A 19,528-nucleotide genomic window follows, 5' to 3' on the forward strand; every position below is an offset into this window, starting at 1 on the left:
GTAAACTGTTTTACACTGTAGCTTTTTCGATTTAAATTTAATGTTGCATAAGACACTATTTCAGATGAACTATATTTCCAGCACTCTGAAATAAGCCCACTGAATTGTCAAATGTCATCAAACAACCAAAACAAGAAACATTATTATATTAAGCTGAAAATCCATAAACACAAACCCTACCTGCTTTTCCTTTCAATGAGAATAGCCATGTAAGAAGCAGGTAAAGCTGCACCAAAGCCAGGAGACCAAAAGTAGAATTTTCCAAGTATTTTCCTGAAAAAGTAATGTATACACATATTACATGTAAACAGAACATTTATGCACCACACCGTATTTTGTCTGTATTATAACATTACAAATGATTTATTAATTTTGTCTTCTTACTTTAATCTGTACTTACTAATAAACACTAATTATTGTATTTTTACAGTTGGATAATTATCAGAGGAGTTCCCAAAGCGCTTCATAGACATTAAATGCCTTAAACACTTCATTGATGTATTAATTTAAGTGGCTACTTTTCTTCCAGGAAATCAAACTTTTCTTCCAAGACATATTTTTGAAAAGTTCCAGATACTAATTACAGAAAAATCTTCTAAAAGACCTTATAGCCACTCATCTCTTTGCTACTTGTGCAAATACAAGTATCCACAACATCTGCCTTGTGGAATGTAGCGATGCAGTTAGGTGAGCCAGAAATCAAATCAAATAATTATAATACATGCCACACTCCAAACAGACAACCCACTGATGCTAAAAACAGGAACATACACATTAACAGCATGCCAAGAAATCAGTCTGTACATTATAAACGGAAGCAACAGTCCTATTAAGCTGAGAAAGCTCTCATTTTTGGCAGCTAGATCCGGATTTCTTTTAAAGTCCACAAAATTTCAACTACCAAAATTCCTTCAACAATAAAAGTCGGGGGGGAAAAAAAAAAAAGAGTTACACAAATAACAACATCTAAGTAAATATTTCTATAAATTTGCCACTATTAAAGGAAGAAAGCAAAACTGCATGTCAGACACAATGTCACCCATCATGTTTGGTCTGTTCACAAGACCTGCACCTTCAAACTTATTCAGGCTGATCACAGGCAAACAAGTGTCAGAGAGTTGTGACATTTGGCAGCACGATAATAAACATACTTCAATTATACCAATGGTGCTCAACTAACAAGCACTATCAGTGAAAAAACAAAGCATTACAATGGTGTCTATCCTTCTAAAAACACAGCAAACAAAATAAACAAACAAAATGGCAAACACATACATGGCAGAACAGGACACTTTCTTAGTCAAAATTTCATGTTGACAACAAAGAAGACAGAACAAAGATAATTCATCAACACCATCTGATTAGCTCACTTTCATTCGTGCCGTCAAAGGCATGAGCAGCCTCATTTCATACTTCTGCAAAAATAACATTACCAGCAAGCAATGCCAGCTTATGTTCCTAAGTGAAAAGAGAGCCAGTGTATCAGCAGTAAGTGATGTAATGGCAATTACACACACTGCTCATTCCCACGGCTGCAAAAGGATAATTTCTCAGGGTGACAATGCCAAATGCTGCAGGAGCTAAAGTTCATTATTAGGAGTCTCTCAGAAAGTAATTACTGTATGAAGTTTCAGAGAAGTCATTTTAAACATCTTACTAAGTATGAACACATCTTACCAGACACACCTGTTAAGTAACAGAACAAATGCCTCTTCTGTGGGAAAGAAACAGTAATTCGTTCTTTTGGCATGGTTTAGAATCCTTTTACAAATGCTTGCATGTTTGGTTTGACAAGATTTCAGAAACTACAGTAACACATTTTACATAATAAAGTCTAGTGGAAATAAAAATGTACTGTCATTAACGGAAACATTTAAACTTCTCCTAAAGTGAATGAAAACTAGGTTTTGTTACTACCTGCATGGCTATTTTCACATGTCCTATGGATAGAAATTAGAGTAAGAACTAGGAGTTCTTTCGGATCGTGCATCTAATTTCTCAATCTACAAACTTAATTACTCTAGTTGGTAGACTAACAAAACTGTGTCTTCATGATGTTTTACATATAACTGAACCAAAAACCTAAAAATCACACTTTTTATTTAACAGATGCAATGCCTGTCAACACAAGAACCCAGCACTTCCATCTGAAGCCAAGACAGATGTAGTCTTCTGGATCTCACCAGCGGAAGAGATTACAACCCCCAGCTGGACTATCACACATCCGTAACAGAGATCATCATCCTTACTCCTCTACCAACAGACCAGCCTGTACATAGACACTAATTCACCACACAAAATAAATAGGAGTTTAAAAAAAAATGGTCACTCAAGTTAGCTTGGCAATCTCTTCTAAAACAAGAACATCTACCCACTGCCTAAATAATTTGATTTAGATATTTTTGAAATTTTACCCACCTGTGAAATGATGGGAGAATTAAACAATGCCTGAAATTATTTTAATTCCACATTCTTGCCTAAAGTTTTATGTCCCTGAGAATATTTGCATCAGTTTCAATTTTGGTAGTTTTTCCTAGTTGAAAGGAAGAAACTACCATAAATATGAGTTAACATGTCCAGCTATAAACCCTTTTTCCATTGCTTCGGTCTAGAACTCCAGGAGAGTAAGAGCAATCAACTATATGGGGCTTGCTGGACAATTCTGCTTCTGAGTTACTGCTATAATATACCTATCAAGCAAAAACAGATGTAAAAACTGCAACATATATCCTATTGTACAAATCTATCACATCCAATCTCTCATCACTATCTAAAACCAGATGGAGAGATATAGGTCTTCACAGTCTCAATCAATCTCTTTCCATGGCTGCATATCAAGTTCAGAAATATTCAAGCCAGTTATTCATAAACAGAGGTAGTGGTATTTCTTTGATAGTTTAAAATGTTTCTGGCATAGATAATCACATACCATTACCCCTGATCTCAGGGGCTACTGAAGGAAGTACACTGTATCACACAGCAGTAAATTCAAAGACTAATACAACTTCAGTCAAATAATTAAAAAAAAACAAATATTAAAAAAGACATAAACTGGTTAAAAATAAAGGACTGAAGTCTCACGTTTCCATCCCCCATTAACCACTCAAGACTAGGTGAGAGAAGCAAACTTATATGGCTCAAGCTGCAAGACAAGTATACTAAATACAAGACATTAAGTACATTTCAAGTGATGACTTTTCAACATTATGATCTTAGGAGAAACTCTTAAAAAGGCATACAGAGCTCAGCTTCAAAAACTGTCATGTATTCATTCAGCTTCCTGGTGCGGTCTCATTTTTTCTCCAAACACCACTCACTCAGCTCCTTGACCATATTCAAGTGCTGAAGTGACTTGTTCAAAGAATCTACCCATAATGATCCTCAAACACCTTCCTGATAAATAGCAGCTAGTTTAAAGCCCATTCCTGAGTAAGGACTGAGCTGCTTTTTTACTTTGCACTTCTCTTTATAAAATTTCATAAGTGATTTTAATCAACAGATCTTTCTGAAATGGATGAGAGTCAGTTTTAGATTTCTGTACCCTAAATAATCTTATAAAATCTCTCATACTAGTGGTCAGCCCCTTTTCCAGATTCCTTAAGTATATCCAAAACAAAGGATGTAACAGAAACTTCACTGGCAACTTCTTTTTACTATGCAAACCAATTATTTATGCCTCATTTTGTTTCATATATATTAACTACTTGCTAATCATTTACTAATTCCTGGAAGACAGAGGACCTTTCTTCTTGACCAGTCCTAGCAAGCACTCTTGTCAAAGGCACTTGGGAGTTCATGGAAAATGCACCAAGTAGATCATCACCAGGCGTGTACTTGTTCTTCAAAGGATACAAGCTTGGAAAGCATTTCTTCTCTGACAATCATGTTATCATGATTCCAGATATCCATTGTTTTTTGAAATGTCATTTAATAGCTCTTACATATCCTAATCACTTAATTGATGAGGCTCTGAATTTCATTTTGGACAGAAAAGCTGAGAAATTCTCACTACAACTGGACATTCATATACTTCAATAAGCACCATTACCATGGCTGCCTTAAACACTTCTTTTGCCTCTATCAGTGATTTCAGTTAAACAGCTCAAATCAGCATTCTAGCCAACAGCTTTTTAGTTCCAAGTCCTGCAATTGTGAGTGGTGGGCAGTGTGCACAGACTCTACCAGCAAGGATTCTGCTGCAGCTGTTTACTCCTCAAGGGCATCTCTTTGCAAGAGAAAAAGTTATTCCCAAGATACTGGTTGGTTACTGTGCAGCACAGCTGTACCAATGGCAGGGTAAGCACTTACATGTGTCCCTTGCCACATTTAATCATTGGAATTGTTCTTTACATGGTTCTGACCTAGGTCAACCCAAACAATGCTTCAAGGAGACTTGGAGCACCCGGGCTAAGCAGCATTTCCATTACCCAGCCTGCATCTGGCCATGCTGCTCTGGAGGTCAGACCAGCTTTAGACAGCTGTACTCCACATAGGGTGAATGTGATGCCATGCCAACTGGCTTGTAAGATACTGATCTCTTACCTACTTCACTGACTGGCACAAGCACAGATCTGCTAGATGGCTAATATCCTCTGTAAGAGGAACTGATGAAAACCATACAACTTAAAAACATAGCAGCTTAACTTAGGGAATAATATTTAACTACAGCACTGCAGATTTACAGGCAAATACATGGCAGAATAAGGAAGAAGACTCTACTTCAGAGGAATAAAGATAAATTGATATTAATACAAACCCAAATTGCTAGAAAACCTCATATTCTTCAGAGCTCATTACTTAGAGAGTCACTTTGAACTTCAAGAATTATTTACTTGAAAAGCAATCCACAGCTCCTCAGCCAGCTCTTCTTCTTCTCTGCCTTCTCCTTCAGTTTTGAAGGAAAGTTTAGAGGCCTCTAAACAGATTTAAAAGTAGGGAATAAGGGGTTTACCTTTTAGAGGGGCTGTCAGTTAAATTTCAAATATTCATAGCTACTGTAGGCTTTACATGCCTATGTGTAACAACTCTTACAACAAATGCATAATCATATTAATATAAAGCAACTTTTAATTTTCATCTATCCTGATAGTTACTTGAAATATATGCTGGAAACAGAATACAGAGGTGCCCTTTATGCTCTTTTCTCAAAGCAAGTCTGTATCTTACATTATCCCAGAAGTTATGCTGGAGTTTCCTTCATTTATGACCATAAGGAAAAGTACAAACTTGGACGGCTGGATAAAGTTCACTACAATTAAAAGTTATCATAGCCTGTGCATGAGGAAAATAGAAACCAATATAAAATTACATCAATTATTTCTAGGAAAGAAAGATTAGGCCTTTTTAATTCCCCTATAGAATCTATCTGAATTTTCTGCAACAATGTATTTTGAATCTCTAAAACAGAGGAAAAAGAAGCAAAGTGGATGCCTTGACCAGTTTATTCATTTAAAAGATTACAAAAATGAGAATAAAGTAATTTTTAAAAAGCGAAGTTTCATATTCAAATGGTAAAACCAGAAATCAAAATGATTGCTTTTCTTATTTCAAAACATTACAAGCAAGCCTATTACAAAAAGAGAAAAATTACTATACAAATTGAAAAGTTGCACAAAAATAGCTTTACTATGTTTCATTTTTAGGATAGTGTACCAACCTTAGAATGCAAAAGCAAGCAATATACAAGGTCCCATTTGCTGTCAGAAAGGAAGTCGACTGCAAGATCTCAGGTAGCAATTTGTACAAATAATACTCAAGCTTTCGTTTCCTGAGAATAGCTGCAACCTGAGGGAGAAGGAAAGGGGGACAAACTTTAATTCAGTTAGGCACTTTTTGCACATCATAAAGAAAAAGGAAAACATAAAATGAGGCCTGCCCACTTAAGTAGTAAAACAAAGCCTCTTAAACTTTATGAACAATACCACAAAGATTTCCTTTGAACTTGTTCCAGCTATTACAATATTTATACCATTATAGGAGGAATTTTATTACCTTGTTACCATTGACCATAATTGTCAGAAACATTGTCTGCCAGATATCAAAACTTTTAAGATGTGATATATCTACAGAGTTTTTGCTTCAAGAAAATTGGACAATCACATAATTTATGGTCAGAATATCTCTAAAGTAATCCAAATACATGCCTTACAGTATCTGTGAAATGATGATGTATTTTTAAAGGTTTTCTATTCCAATTAAATAACTGCAAGCCCTCAAAAAATGTTCACCATCTGCTGGGAGAACAACACATTCCTGACATATTCTATAGAATTGGTATATTAACTTAAAAACTGCCTATAGCACAAAACAGGCTCAATCTAAAAAATAAACATTCTTTTTTGCTCAGTTTAATGTATGTCCCAGGTATTATAAAGAATAGCTTATTTAATGACTCAAACACTAAAGGTCCTCAAACTTCTTTTGTCTACAGAAATTCTGCAATTAGCTAATGGGAAGATGTAGAAAACTCAGAGATAGTCAGGACTAAGACAACAGGCAACAGACAAGCTCAAGTATGGGAAACGCTGGTTAGACCTAAAGAAAAAGGTTTTCATTTGAGGGTGGCTGAATATTGGAGGAAGTTACCAAAAATTATTGTGGACTCTCCGCCCCTGGAGACCCTTGAAACTTAACTAGAAAAGTCCTCAAGCAACCTTGGGGCCTCCCAAGGTCCCTTCAGCACTTTGAGTGCACCATGAGACAGATTCTATCCTTTTTTCATTCTACTAGCACTATTATCTTTATCGGCACTGATCCCCCCAGGAGTTTCAAAACTGGACAGAGTTTTTGGTCAATACTTAGAGAAGTTCCAAGCAGAGCAAGCTTCATATTGCTAGTGCTGATGAGAAGAAAGACATCCTGTCAAATCCACACTGCCAACACATCTCAAAGTCTCGGTTGTGAGAGGGAGATATTATTCCCAAACAATGCTCACTGAAAAGCAAGTAGATGTTTTAGAATCAGAGATAGGCTGAGGATTCTACTAAAAGTAACCACAGGAAGGTTCTGCCAAAATCTTGTTTGCAAAATGAAGCTTGAACTAAGGATTAAGAAGAAATCCATGCATGAACAGACCTCTGAAAACAGATTTACACATTACTTAATCAAGTGTCAAGACTGCTTTAAGCATAATGGATTAGGTAATAATGCAATCCAGATAATATTTCTGCTGAAGTAAAGTCTTCATGTAGTCTAAACGCCAGATAACTAGCTGCTACCACTTGGATATTTCTAACATATTGTAGGAAGAACATGAACACTGGAACAAAATAACTATTTTTTTTGTTTTAAGAACACAGACCTTACACCCACATGCAAAGCCTTGATCCTTCAGACCAAAGTGTAAGAAATGCAACACAGAAACAGTGGTACCAAATCAAGAGATTTGTCAAATCAAATTTAAAAATTTATTTCTGTAATGTCTCCAGCAAGTTTTAGACTAATGTAAATTTCTGCTTTCCCTTCTCTTTACTGTCCTACTCCCAAATGAAAAATAGAAAAGAACCAGAAACAATAACACACAAACCATTCCAAAGAAAATTGCTCACACTAATTGAAAGAGAAATATGTGTGAGAGTAACAGTTTCATGCACACCCACCAAAAAAAACAAAACAAACAAAAATCAAGAAGCTTATAAAAGCTTAAATTTTCTAACTGCTTTATAGACATCAACAAAACTAAAAATTGTGTAGGGCTGAAAGCAGACAAGAGCAGACTATAGAGTTCTTCTACTACCAGTGATGAGGTTACATGGAAAAAATACCAGATATTTCTGGATACCATTTTGCTGTCCCTATCAGTTCCACACATTTCAGAAAAGTGTTATTAAAGTGCAGAAAGATTATGAAATCTATGTCAGAATGCAGCAATTCATGGCTCCCACTGGGATACGCTTCACTCAAGTCAGCTGAGAGGATACTGTTATAAAAACTAAATTCTTACAATAAATGCACTGCTCAAGGCTTAGCAGTGGATGTCAGTAGCAGAAAGAATGGAAGAAGAGGGCATCAGAACATCCAGTAGGTACTTCCTGGGCAAAACACTAATCTCCATGAAGATGCTAACAGATGCATTGAAAAAAAAAAAAAAAGCCTGGTCAATATTAATAAAGAAACAGGTAAGAAGTTTTTCTATTAGCATTATAGTTAATATATTAGCATCTAATAGCATTAATTTTAGAATTCACACAACTTCATTTTGACTCTCCAACATAAAAAATATAATTAAAAAAATCAGTCCACCAGTTTCAGGATACCTCAGTTTGTAGAATATCATTACTCAAATGCTTTTTCTTTTTTAATTTAGTCTTTATACACAAATGTTAAACCCTGTAGATCAAAAAAAAACAGAATTTATTCATTGTGTCCTAACTACGGAAAAAATATATGCAATTCCAACACCATCCCTAAACCCCAGCTACATAGTCTACTGCAAGATTTAAGCTAGGCTATTGGTGTTCCAGCAGAAAAGGAATACGAAACCCAAACCCAAATATGATTTGAGGCACCAGCCAGGCCTGATTATTTTCATGATGTGTCATGTAACGCCTACCAGTATTCATCATCCAGCCACAATAACCTCAGCTTCACCCCAGTATTCCTCAGTCTTCACCTATATCCCTGAACTATGGATTCCACAAGAGGCACTGCACACAAAGGATGGTTTGACTTAATGAATGTACTAATTGGCTGACCAACATACAGTTGTACAACAGACAGGTTACACCGCAGGCTAAAAACACCACAGGCTTTCTGCCAATTCTGCTGTTTGTGTATATGACAGTTTTGTCTCCCTCCTCCATCCTCCCTTCTTAACCATGTCCTAAGTTTGTACAAAGTGTATGACTTCAAGGACTACTCACTACCCCTCCATCAAAATTTGGTGGAATTAGACAACACATACTACACTGACTGATGGAAAAAAGCACTACCATCTCTCATTCCTTCACAATATCCAGCTGAAATCAACCACATCATAACAGAGTTTTACTAAAGATAGAGAGGAAATGAAAAAAAAAGTAAGAAAAATTTTTAAAATCGCTATAGAAATATGCAGACTCTTAGCTAGATCTTTAGGAAAAGAGAGTTCAATACCATTTATAAGCACAACTATCTGACATGTTGAGGCATCTTTAAAATGCAAATTTAGAAATTACCAATACTACTGTGAACATGGCTTATAGAAACCATATGCTGCAAGTCATTAAAAACCCAAGGAAAAATTTATAAATTAAGTCGCAAGCTAAAAGCAAAGCAACCCCCAGTATTTAAAATAGTTAAGAAAATACTTCAGATTACTCAAAAGGCAGGCAGAGCTACTAAGAGATGCCAGATTTCTTCATAATTATATTCAATCATTTATATGTTCTTTTAGAACCATTTGCAATTTTTTACAAATTTTACAACAACATTACTCCTTTGTTTTATAAAAATTACTTTTTAGTGCTTTGGAGTAACTGAACCTCAAAATGCCCTCAGGTAACACCCGGGTTTTGAAAGACACTTGTTCAAATAAGCAATTTGTTTCTCATGTGGCCTCTGAAACACTCAGATTTGCTTTTCCTCAATTAGCTCATCCCTTCCTAAATTCACCGATTACAAAACCTGGCTTCCAGATCGTTTAATTTTGTAACTCAGCTCCTGCAATACTCTGAGGAAGAAGAACATGTGCCTCCTGCTCTCTGAGTTGTCCTGTCTCATGTGAGATGTTATATGAGGATCACCGTTAGTTGGCTGAGTTGTTTTGATTTGGATACTTTAAAATTTTCCATATCACCCAACCAATTAAAAAAAGAAACAAACATGTTCTTTGAATGACATCTCAATTACCTTCAAGCCTGGAACCACTTTCATTTCATGACAAATTATCTTCACTATTTGTTTTCCTTCTACTGAAATGAAGATTGTATTTCATTCCCCTTAAAATGTCTAACTCAACATAATTTTCAAGGATTGTCCTCCTACCCTGAAATTCTTGCACTCTGCTATAAAGCTGTACCAACTTAAGAGAACAGATTTATTCCTTGATAAAAATCCCTCCTAGTTCTCAGTACTTGTAGTGTCTTTATAAAGAACTTTGCTCAGTCAGTCAAGGCTGAGGCTTTCCCTGATTTCCAACATTACTGTAATGCAGGCTCCTGGTGACTCCTTTGTCTTTAAGCACAAATTTTTTAGTTCACCTGAATTAACTGCATGAATCTTTTTAAATTCTTAGCATCTCAGCAAAAGACTATTTTTGTTTCTTTTCAGTTTATGAAATAATTTTTATGTCGTGGCCTGAAAGCCACCTGAACAGAGTGGAATGATCACAGCCTGGAATGAAGAAGTCACAGATTCTTACTTTAGTAACACTTAGGCTAAATTTAGTCATTTTTAACCCAGCTTCCAGAAGAATCTAAAGGCAAGAAGACAGTGACCTACATGTCATTCATAACATAGCAGAGAGACACAGGACAGTGCACAGTACTAAGATGAATAGATATCCAAAAGCAGGCAATCACATATCGTCATCACTCTAGCAACTCTAGGTACTGGAGAAAGATTACCGACAGCCTAACCCAGACATTCAAGCTGGTATCCAGAAGCATATTCCACAGTAACACTATCATTGTCCCTAGTCTCCCCACCCTCCTTCTAAACACACAATCATTTGCAGCACAAACAAGGAAAAATCACATTTTAATATACCCAGCAATTCTAGAGTATTTTAGAATTCAATCTGGGCAGTACAGCCTTCTTGCACACCTCAGAAAGATGATCTATGACAACTCTATCTATGCTGGCAGATGAGAGAGGATCCACTTTAGTGTTAGATGGCTCCCACCTTTGCTCAGGACCAGTTCAAACAGCTCTCCCAAGGGAAGCTACATGCAAAGTGAGCCTCAAGCACCAGCAGCACGGCCAGTGTGCACCATCCATCCTTGGGAACAATATCTGGCCCAATCCTACAGAAATGTGCCTAGAGCCAGGAAAGTGATGTGAGACACACTTCACCTTGATCTTTGGCTGGTGATTCTGTCTTACCTATAACCATATTCAAAATAATTCATTAGCACAATAAGAGTTGTTCTTGCTACTGCTGCCTCCAAACAGTGATTTACCCAGGAAGTGACCTGCCAGCTGCCACACACTGCCTGCACTGCAGCTCTCTGGCCCATGCTGTACTCTTATGAATGTCTCCCCTCTGATAGTGTAGAGGAAGGAAAAAACTCCTTATATTTATACAATAGCTGATAGCATTTGTGTCTCTGACAATTGTGGTACACAATGCTATTCTACTCCTAGAGAGGTTGCAGAATAAAGAATGGAGATTAAGATACAGAATACAGATATTGATGGGTCAAACAGGGCTCAGGAAGACAACAGCACTGGAATCCTAAGTAGAAAACAAAACCCTTCTGACACAGAAAGAGAAATAAGCAATTAGCATTCAAGAACCTGAAGCTTATTCTAGGCACAGGAAGAAGCAGATATGCACAAGTATGAAGAAATACTAGAAGTGAAACCAAAATGAGAATCAAAATTAAGAAAATGAGCACAAAACAAGTATGAGAAGAAAATGAGAAAGAAAAAAAGATCAGTAAAATAGAGGCAAGTGCTGAGGATCATTAAAATCTGTACTAGAGCAACAGACTCTGGTTACATCTGTTCTAAAGAGTTGGCTGAACCATCCCTCAGTGCAGAGGATATCTGAAATAGACCCACTGGCACCCACACTGCGCTAGGACTGCTGCTCCTCTCCTCTACGTCAGCAGACCTGTGTGCGAAAAGTGTCTGGAGTCAGAGCCAGAAGTAAGGCAAGAGTTAGCTTGGGCCAGGTGCCCTTTAGCAGCAGGAAGGAAGGGCAGCAGATATAGGGAAGGAAGGGGTTGGTGCTAGAAAGGAAGGGGTTGGTGCTGCTGAAGGCAGGAGATGTAGGTGGGGAGAGGAAGACCTGTGTTTGTAAGGGAAAGGGGCAGGACAGAAGTCAGAATGGAAAGTGAGGGAGGAAGCCTGTCTTAAATTAGGTGAAGAAAGTAGACAGACTAAGAGAAAGGAAGGTGAATGGCATGACTGACTCTTGCCATCCCACAGGCAAAAGGTTAGAAGAATGAGTTCTAAAACTGCTACTACAAAGTAGCAAACAATTTTTACCTTACTTAGATTAGGTGAAAATGTTACCTGATCAGATTATCTCTGATGCACTACAAAGACTTCATAAAAATGACTAAGCACATTTATCTACTGTGCACTATCAGCAAACAAATGTCTAAAACTTACAAATCCCCAGGAAATAGAAGACTTTGCTCTAAAGCATGTGATGAATAGCACTTTACCCACGTGAAATCAACAGAATTGTGGGAAATGGAAGCTGAGGAAACTCAAAGCCAATATTCCAGCCTATTCCCAACTTCATGCAATTTCCCTGTTAAATCATTCTCTTCTCTTCACCTTTGAGAATTTCTAGAAGTTTGAGTTCTTCAGCTTTGAAAATACAAGATGATATTGTCCCATTTCATTTAGCTTGACTAATGTAAAAACAAAGTATAGATGGAAGAAAGTACAGCAAATTCTGAGGAAGGACTTTGTCATTGAAGTTTCCGGATATCAAGGCAAATAGTTTTCAAAAAGTATAATTACAAGGTTTATGAAAGACTGTATAGGGGTTCTTCTCAGGTATAGATGCTAAGGCACTTTCCTTTTTTTTTTTAGTGGGTCCCAGAAGACTTGCATATGGGGACATTTGGTTTGTGAAAACACAAGCTGCCTTAATTACAAAACAGGCATTCCTGTCAGCCACTTCATATGGGGAGGGGCAATTCAATTTACATGTGATGCCTATTTTCGCTAAAGCAATCCATTAGCACTGGAGTAAAAATAAAGACAGTACAAATATGATGTCTAAAGGCTATATTTTTCCAACTAAAAAATACTCAAGCACAATTACTAAAAAGAGAAGGAAAAAAAAAACAGCTAAACAAAGAGTACAGCACTACTTAAAAGCAAAGACTCCATGCAGTCATTTACTAACAACCAGTATTTCACTTACTAACACCACTCAGTTCCATAAGTCTCCCACTGATCCAAAAGAAACAAAGCATTTAAGAGATATGGGGTGAAGCTGTTATGAGTTTGGACTCTAGATTGTAACTGTCCCTAACTATGTTCTCTCAGAGAACAACCTCTGGCAATTTATTCTCATCGATTCATTCTCATTCATTTCTACACAAGCTTTTGTGAAAGGAAACTCTTTAATCTTCTTTCCTTAGTTATTAGCTTGTAGCAACAGGAGGAACAATCAGATGCCATTTTACAGACTTGACATAGAAAAATGAAGTGCATTTTTTGTTGCTGAGCTCTACAAAGGACCGGTACTACCAAAAACATTCTGAACACACAGTGCTATAACTGTAAACACAAAATAACTGAGGTCCATCCCCCTCTGTAAACCTGAACATTTCTGATGTCCAACTGTGGCATTTCATTTACAACTATGAGGTTTCCAAGCACAGCTGTAAGTCCAGCAAAGAATTAATTTTGTGATGACTTTCTTAATTCAAGACTCTTCTTTCCCTGTCAAGCTACCTAATGTGCAAAATTTCTGCTTCCTCCACTGCACCCTTTTCCTCTTTACCTTACACTGGTTCTGGTGCTCATCAAATCCTGCTTAATAATCCAATTGAATTCATTACTGTATCTGAAAATTACCCCAGCTAAAAGCAGGGTAAGTAACCTCTTGTGGGTTAGCTCATGGAGAGATGAGGTCCTGAGTCACACAAAGAAAAAGTACAGTTATGTGTCTGGGAGCAGAGACCGGCAAGTGCTTCCTCTCTCTTTAGACAGCAGCAAGATCTGAGAGCAGCTCAGCTTTAGATTACTCTGGCAGGTGAATACTATCAACAAAAACTTACGAGAAACTAAACTAAACTGCAAAGAATACAGTGTAAAAAGAGGCACAGCTTTTACTATACAGCAGGAAATTGGTTGAGAAAGTTCCCACCTCACTTTGGGTTTGTGACAAGATATAACTGTTTATGGGGTCACAATGCAAAACAGATCAGGAAAACATTTTGCATTTTTAGGTTTGTTATTCTTTTTAAAGAAATAAAAAGTGGAAGCTTTCCCCCTAACACATGACTGCACAACTGAGAGAACCATAACAGAGCAATGAGCAGGAAATCTCTTGACGAGGTTTGGCTGTTAGGGAATTTTGATTTAATTACAGAACTGCTTAAGCTGCTTTATCTTTAGCCAGACCTGAAAGATCATCACTACACCTCTCATGGCTCACTTCAGAACCATGCTCTGCTGGTACAAGTATTTATGCTCGTACAGAGCAAACTAGATCAGAAAACAGATTCAAAGAAAATAGTATGAGGTAAAGGTAGAGGAGAAGAGAGAATGTTCTCTGTATTAGTTTAATGATACAACTCACTGTATGCTCCCAGCAACAGCTGCCACTCCTGTCTGTGGCAGTTCAGAGTGAAAATGTTCAGTCAGACACAACAGCTCCTTAGGTTCACCAGTTACTGTTTTATCATATAAAGGATGTCATCACAAGTTTCACTCAAGAAACCCTTCAATGGGAGCTTAACTGAATATGTCAGGACGCTGCTGTCCCACTCCTTTCCTTCTCTTTATTACATAGCTCAATAATTCTGTTGCACCACCACTGGTGCAGATTCAATGACTTCTGCTTCTTTCTGTCAAATGAGCTTGGGGGCAGTTCTGTGGCCAGCCCACTCCTCCATCCCCCGGATACCACCATGGGAGAAGCATAGAGGAGGGGACAGAAGTGCTCACCTGCAGCGATTCCAACCTAGATTGGCTTTCAGGATATGTTTACACAGATGATGCAAACACATCCCAGCTCTTTTATCTGCCTAATTTGCTGGAAATGTGCCAGCTGCAACAGAGGTGATATAACCAAGCCTAATTGCACGCTCAAGCTAAGATACCTCACCTGTAGGATACTCTATAAATACTCAGACTGCTTTAACCTTGATGCATTTTTTTGGTCTTGCTTCATTATGCAATGGAATCTCCTTGATCTTAAAGCACTGATTACGAAGGCATCACCAACACACGTGCATTACACTTGCTACTACCAAAGACACAATGCTAGCCTCCCAGGCAAACACTAAGGATTTTTATTTGGGTATCATAGGTATTGGAAGATGACAAAAATACAATGTTCAGGCTGTGCCCATGCCCTTCTACCCACTAGCACCAACCTTCTCACAGTATGTTATGCCTCCACAAACACCCCCCCCCCCATGTCTTTCCTCTGCCCTACTTGGCCCAGATTCAACATAATATTCTCCCTGTCATGCCTTCCCCCCACCCCCCGCAAACACCAGGCTCTCCCCACCACTCAACCCTGCAGCCTCTTCACACCAAAACATACTATTTGCGATTCTTCCCCTTCACTCCAGGGTTAGGCTGCACCTTGACTTTTCTCCTGCCCTTTGCCTCTGACCATGACCCTCTCCTCCCACCCCAGACGAGCCTCCCTTCCTTAACATACCTTATGTCCTTCCCCGCCACCCCAAGCCAGACTCCCCTCACCAAGGCACCGCTTGTGCCCTCCCCAAAAACACCCCTATGCCCTTCCCCCTCTGCTCAGGCCAGGCTCCCACCACGTCCTTTGTAGCCCCCTTCCACCCCAGGCCAGGCTCCCCCCTGCACCCTGGTATCCACCCAAAACCAAGGCCAGGCTCCCCCCTCTCTGATACCCCTCGTGCCCTTGTCCTCTCAGACCAGGCCCCCCCTTAGGCCGGGCTGCCGAACATACACACACACGTACACATACGCACCAGGTAGAGGGTGCCGTAGATGCGGAGGGACTCTGCCAGGGCGCTCTGGGTGACGTGCAACACAGCCCAGGAGCACTGCGGGTGCCAGGTGTGCCCGATCTCGTAGCAGCTGTGGGGGATGGACTTGCTCAGTGCCGCCATCTTTGCAGCGCGCGCGCGGAGGGGAGGGGACGGGAGGGGGCGCGGGGCGCGCGCGGCCTCCGCGTCACCGCCGGTGCCGGGGAAAGAGGTCGCGCGGGGCGCTGCGCGCGCCGGGGTTACTCGCGGGCACAGCCGCTCTTCCCACGCCCCCCGCCCCGCGCGCGCGCCGCTCGCGTGAGGCCCGCAGCCAATCCGCGGCCGCCGGGGAGCGGCCGGGGCCGGGGGTGGCGCGAGCCGCGGGGCGGGGGGGGCCGGGCCGCGACTCTGAGGGCGTGTGTCCTTCGTCTGTGTCCCGTGTGTGTGTGTGTCCCGTGTGTACCCTTTGTGTGTCCTTCGTCTGTGTCCCGTGTGTGTGTGTGCGTGTGTGTGTATGTGTGTGTGTGTGTATCTGTGTCTGTGTGTGTGTGTGTGTGTCCTTCGTCTGTGTCCCGTGTGTGTGTCCCGTGTGTACCCTTTGTGTGTCCTGTGTGTGTCCCGTGCCCTGTCACAGCCGTCGCGGCACCGGCACTGACGTGCTTGTACGAAGCTGTGCTTCTGTACTTGGAGAGGTCAAAATCGCAGCCGTACGGATTTTGGGATGTCTGTGGCGAGAGCCCCTCACACGACTCGGCTGATTCTCATCGTGGTGTTGAGCGGTTTGAGTAGGGAAGGAGTCTGCGCTGAGCTCAGAATTAAAGGTCATCTCGCAGTTTGCTCGCCCTGTGGCGGCAGCGACATCTCCTTCACCTCACTCCACCCGTGTAGCACTGTTCCTTCTGGTTTTCGTGTCATCCCGCTTCTCCTGAGCCCCTGCAGAATGTCAAACGCTCAGTTTCCTGTCTTAATTGGTGCGGCCTCCTCACACACTTAAGGTCTGACTCCTGCAGTTAGAGTGTTTGCAGGCTGACTGCAGAGTTTTGTAAACTTGCTGGGAAGTAGATTGGCCTGTGCGTGAGTCCACGTGCAGAACTGTGTATTAAGTGCAAAGTCTTCTTAAAAAGAAACTCTTTAATTATGAACACATACCAGAAAAGTACCAGAAAAGTGGAAAAATGCACATATGCACACACACGCACAATGTCCCACGTGTCCCCTATATCAGGGATGAGCGTAAGGAGTAGCTCCCCGTGCCACAGCAGCAGATGGGATGGCCAGCCACAGAGATTATCAGTTAAGGTTTAAAGGGACCACTGGAGGTCATCTCATCCAAGGTCCCTTCTTAAGCAGTATCTCCTAAAGCACATTGCTCAGGATTGTGTCCTGGCAGCTTTGGGATATGTCCAAAGTGAGGGAGACTCCACAACCTCTCTGGGCAGCCTTTTCAGTGCTTCACTGTGTATCACCCACACAGTAAAGAAGTTCTTCCTCATGCTCAGGTGGAGCTTACTGTGCATCAGTTTCCACCCATTGCCTCGTGTCTTCTTGCTTGGCACCACCAAGAAGAGCCTGGCTCCATCCTCTTGACACCCTTCCTTCAGATACTGATAGACTGATAGAGTGAGGTCCACTCTCAGTTTTCTCCAGGCTAAATAGTCCCAGGTCCCTCAGCCCTTCCTCATATGAAAGATGCTTCAGTCCCCTAATCACCTTTGGACATGATAGAGTTTTTACAAAATCATGAAGGCAATGACTGATGACACAGTTACAGCTCAATTGCAAAACTGGCATCTGGATCCAGTTTGAAATTTTGCTAATTTAGAGACTAAAGGGATCGTGTGTATGAGGACCTGAGGACTGTGTCTCTGTTAAATAACAGTTCACAAAGAGTCTGTCTTGATGAAGCAAGTACACTCTGTATCTCCTGTGCAGAGGTCAACTCAAGAAGAGATTGTTTCAAGACCTGGGTGGGACATACATCCTGAAGTCCATTGGAAGATCAGCAAACTAACCTTCTGTCAAGTGCAGACTTAGAACAGATCCACAGCAAGAAAAATCCATCCTCTTACAGCCTGGCTCCAAATAGTCCGGCTGAAGAGTTCACCTCATTTACCAGGCTTGAGACCAGCCAGTACCACACTGAAAAAGAACGAGCAAATTTGTCACTGATTTCGCAAACTCTTTTACTGCTCTTCCAAAGGAGCTTGCTGTTCATGCAAGAGCATGCTTGCATTTCAATTTTAGCAACCCATAGATGGGTAGGTTGGATGGTTCACAGACCTCGGGGCTGCTGGGAGATTATTTGCAGACTCACAACAAATCTGCAGTAGGAGATCTTTGGCCTAAATAGTTCAATTATGCTATTTCAGTCAAGCGTATCTAACCAACCAACCGTCTTTAGGTAGAACTCTGTCTGACAGTTTGTATTTAATATCTAGTAGAAAGCCCTAGAGATAATTTTAAATTCAACTTTAGTGCTGGGGTACAGCTCCCCTGCAGCTGCAGCTCTGTGGCTGCCTCAGGGAGTGAATATTGCTGTGTCCCTCGCAGGGAAGCAGCCTTGGCAATGTAACCTGATGCAATGTTGTCTGGACTTTGGCTTGGACCTAGTGCCTTGCTTGCTGTTTTTGTAGTACTCTGTAAAACACTGCTTGTGGGCAGAAAAGGCAATTATTGCCTAAGTTATGGATTCTGTCTCTCTTTGCTTGAATGTTTTGGCTTTGATAATACTCTGGGCTTAAAGCTTGCTTGCTGCCCTGTATTTGTAGGCAGAGAGCTATGGCACATACAATCATAGTAATTGCACAACCTAATGATTTCTCATCTGACACAAATTTTTGCAAACAGTCCTAATTTTGGGACCACTTGCCCAGCTCAAGTTAAGCAAAACTGGCAGAGAAGGATCCAAAAAGTTACTTGGTTCATTTGTGCAGCACCCCTGGTCTGGCTGCCTGCTCAGAACTGAAGGCTTTTGCATGTCTCCTGTCAGGTCAGCCGAGGAAGACTCTGATGATGCACTGATAAAGGAAGCAGCAGAGTCCTGACCTCGCTCCAGGCCCTTTGCCATGGGGTTGCAATACTCTGAGAAGAAGCCCTGGGAGTGAAACCACATGGGAATACCACTGATGGTCCAATTGGCATTGGATGCTACCCCAGGCTATTCGGTCCTGGGAAACCTACCCTTGATTGGAATAGGGACAAAAAAAGTCTCAGAAATGGATGGAATCTCATTAATTAAAATAAAACACTGAAGACCTTTACTTTTGTCCCATAAGTACCCAGGGTTTTCAGGAATGCTCCATGTTGCCTGAACAAGGCTCTGTACTGGGAATAGCAGGGTGTGCCTATAACGTTGCATAAACAAGCACTAGTGGTGAATCTTGTGGCATAAAGCCAAGTGATGTGGCACACACTGTTCAGAGCTTGCCTTGTAATATCCAGGTGCCTTGGAGAGAGCTACCCAGGGCAGTACCGAAACCAAAGCCAGGGAGAGAGCTAATTGCTAAGCAACATGAATGGTGTGGGAGCTGAGACTGCTCAGCTTAGTCCCTGGTCCTTATTGATGTAGCAGAGTCAAATATACCAATGTGTCTGAATAAAAACTTAGGCTGACAAATATATGAGCCTCATTAGACTAGGACAGCAATGAGGTCCCGGGCTCCACACCTTGTGTCACAGAAGAGAGCGATGTGGCAGCATCTCACTGCATTGAGACTCTGTTCCTGTTGCTCATGTAC

The 19,528-nt window shown here is 40.6% G+C and overlaps 1 protein-coding gene across 1 annotated transcript in view; it reads right to left on the bottom strand.

Moving 5' to 3' along the window:
- TMEM135 (transmembrane protein 135) overlaps window positions 1-16,075 on the bottom strand; it is a 160,763-nt gene extending 144,688 nt beyond the window's left edge. The window contains exons 1-3 of the mRNA XM_058854445.1: window positions 15,795-16,075; window positions 5,657-5,784; window positions 181-273 (exon numbers count right to left, since the gene is read on the bottom strand). Of these exons, the coding sequence (XP_058710428.1) occupies window positions 181-273; window positions 5,657-5,784; window positions 15,795-15,935 (362 nt within the window). The 5' untranslated portion in view covers window positions 15,936-16,075. The remainder of the gene's footprint in view (window positions 1-180; window positions 274-5,656; window positions 5,785-15,794) is intronic.
- Window positions 16,076-19,528: the final 3,453 nt, after the last annotated feature.

This window comes from Poecile atricapillus, chromosome 1 (assembly GCF_030490865.1).
Source record: "Poecile atricapillus isolate bPoeAtr1 chromosome 1, bPoeAtr1.hap1, whole genome shotgun sequence".
Taxonomy (NCBI): domain Eukaryota; kingdom Metazoa; phylum Chordata; class Aves; order Passeriformes; family Paridae; genus Poecile; species Poecile atricapillus.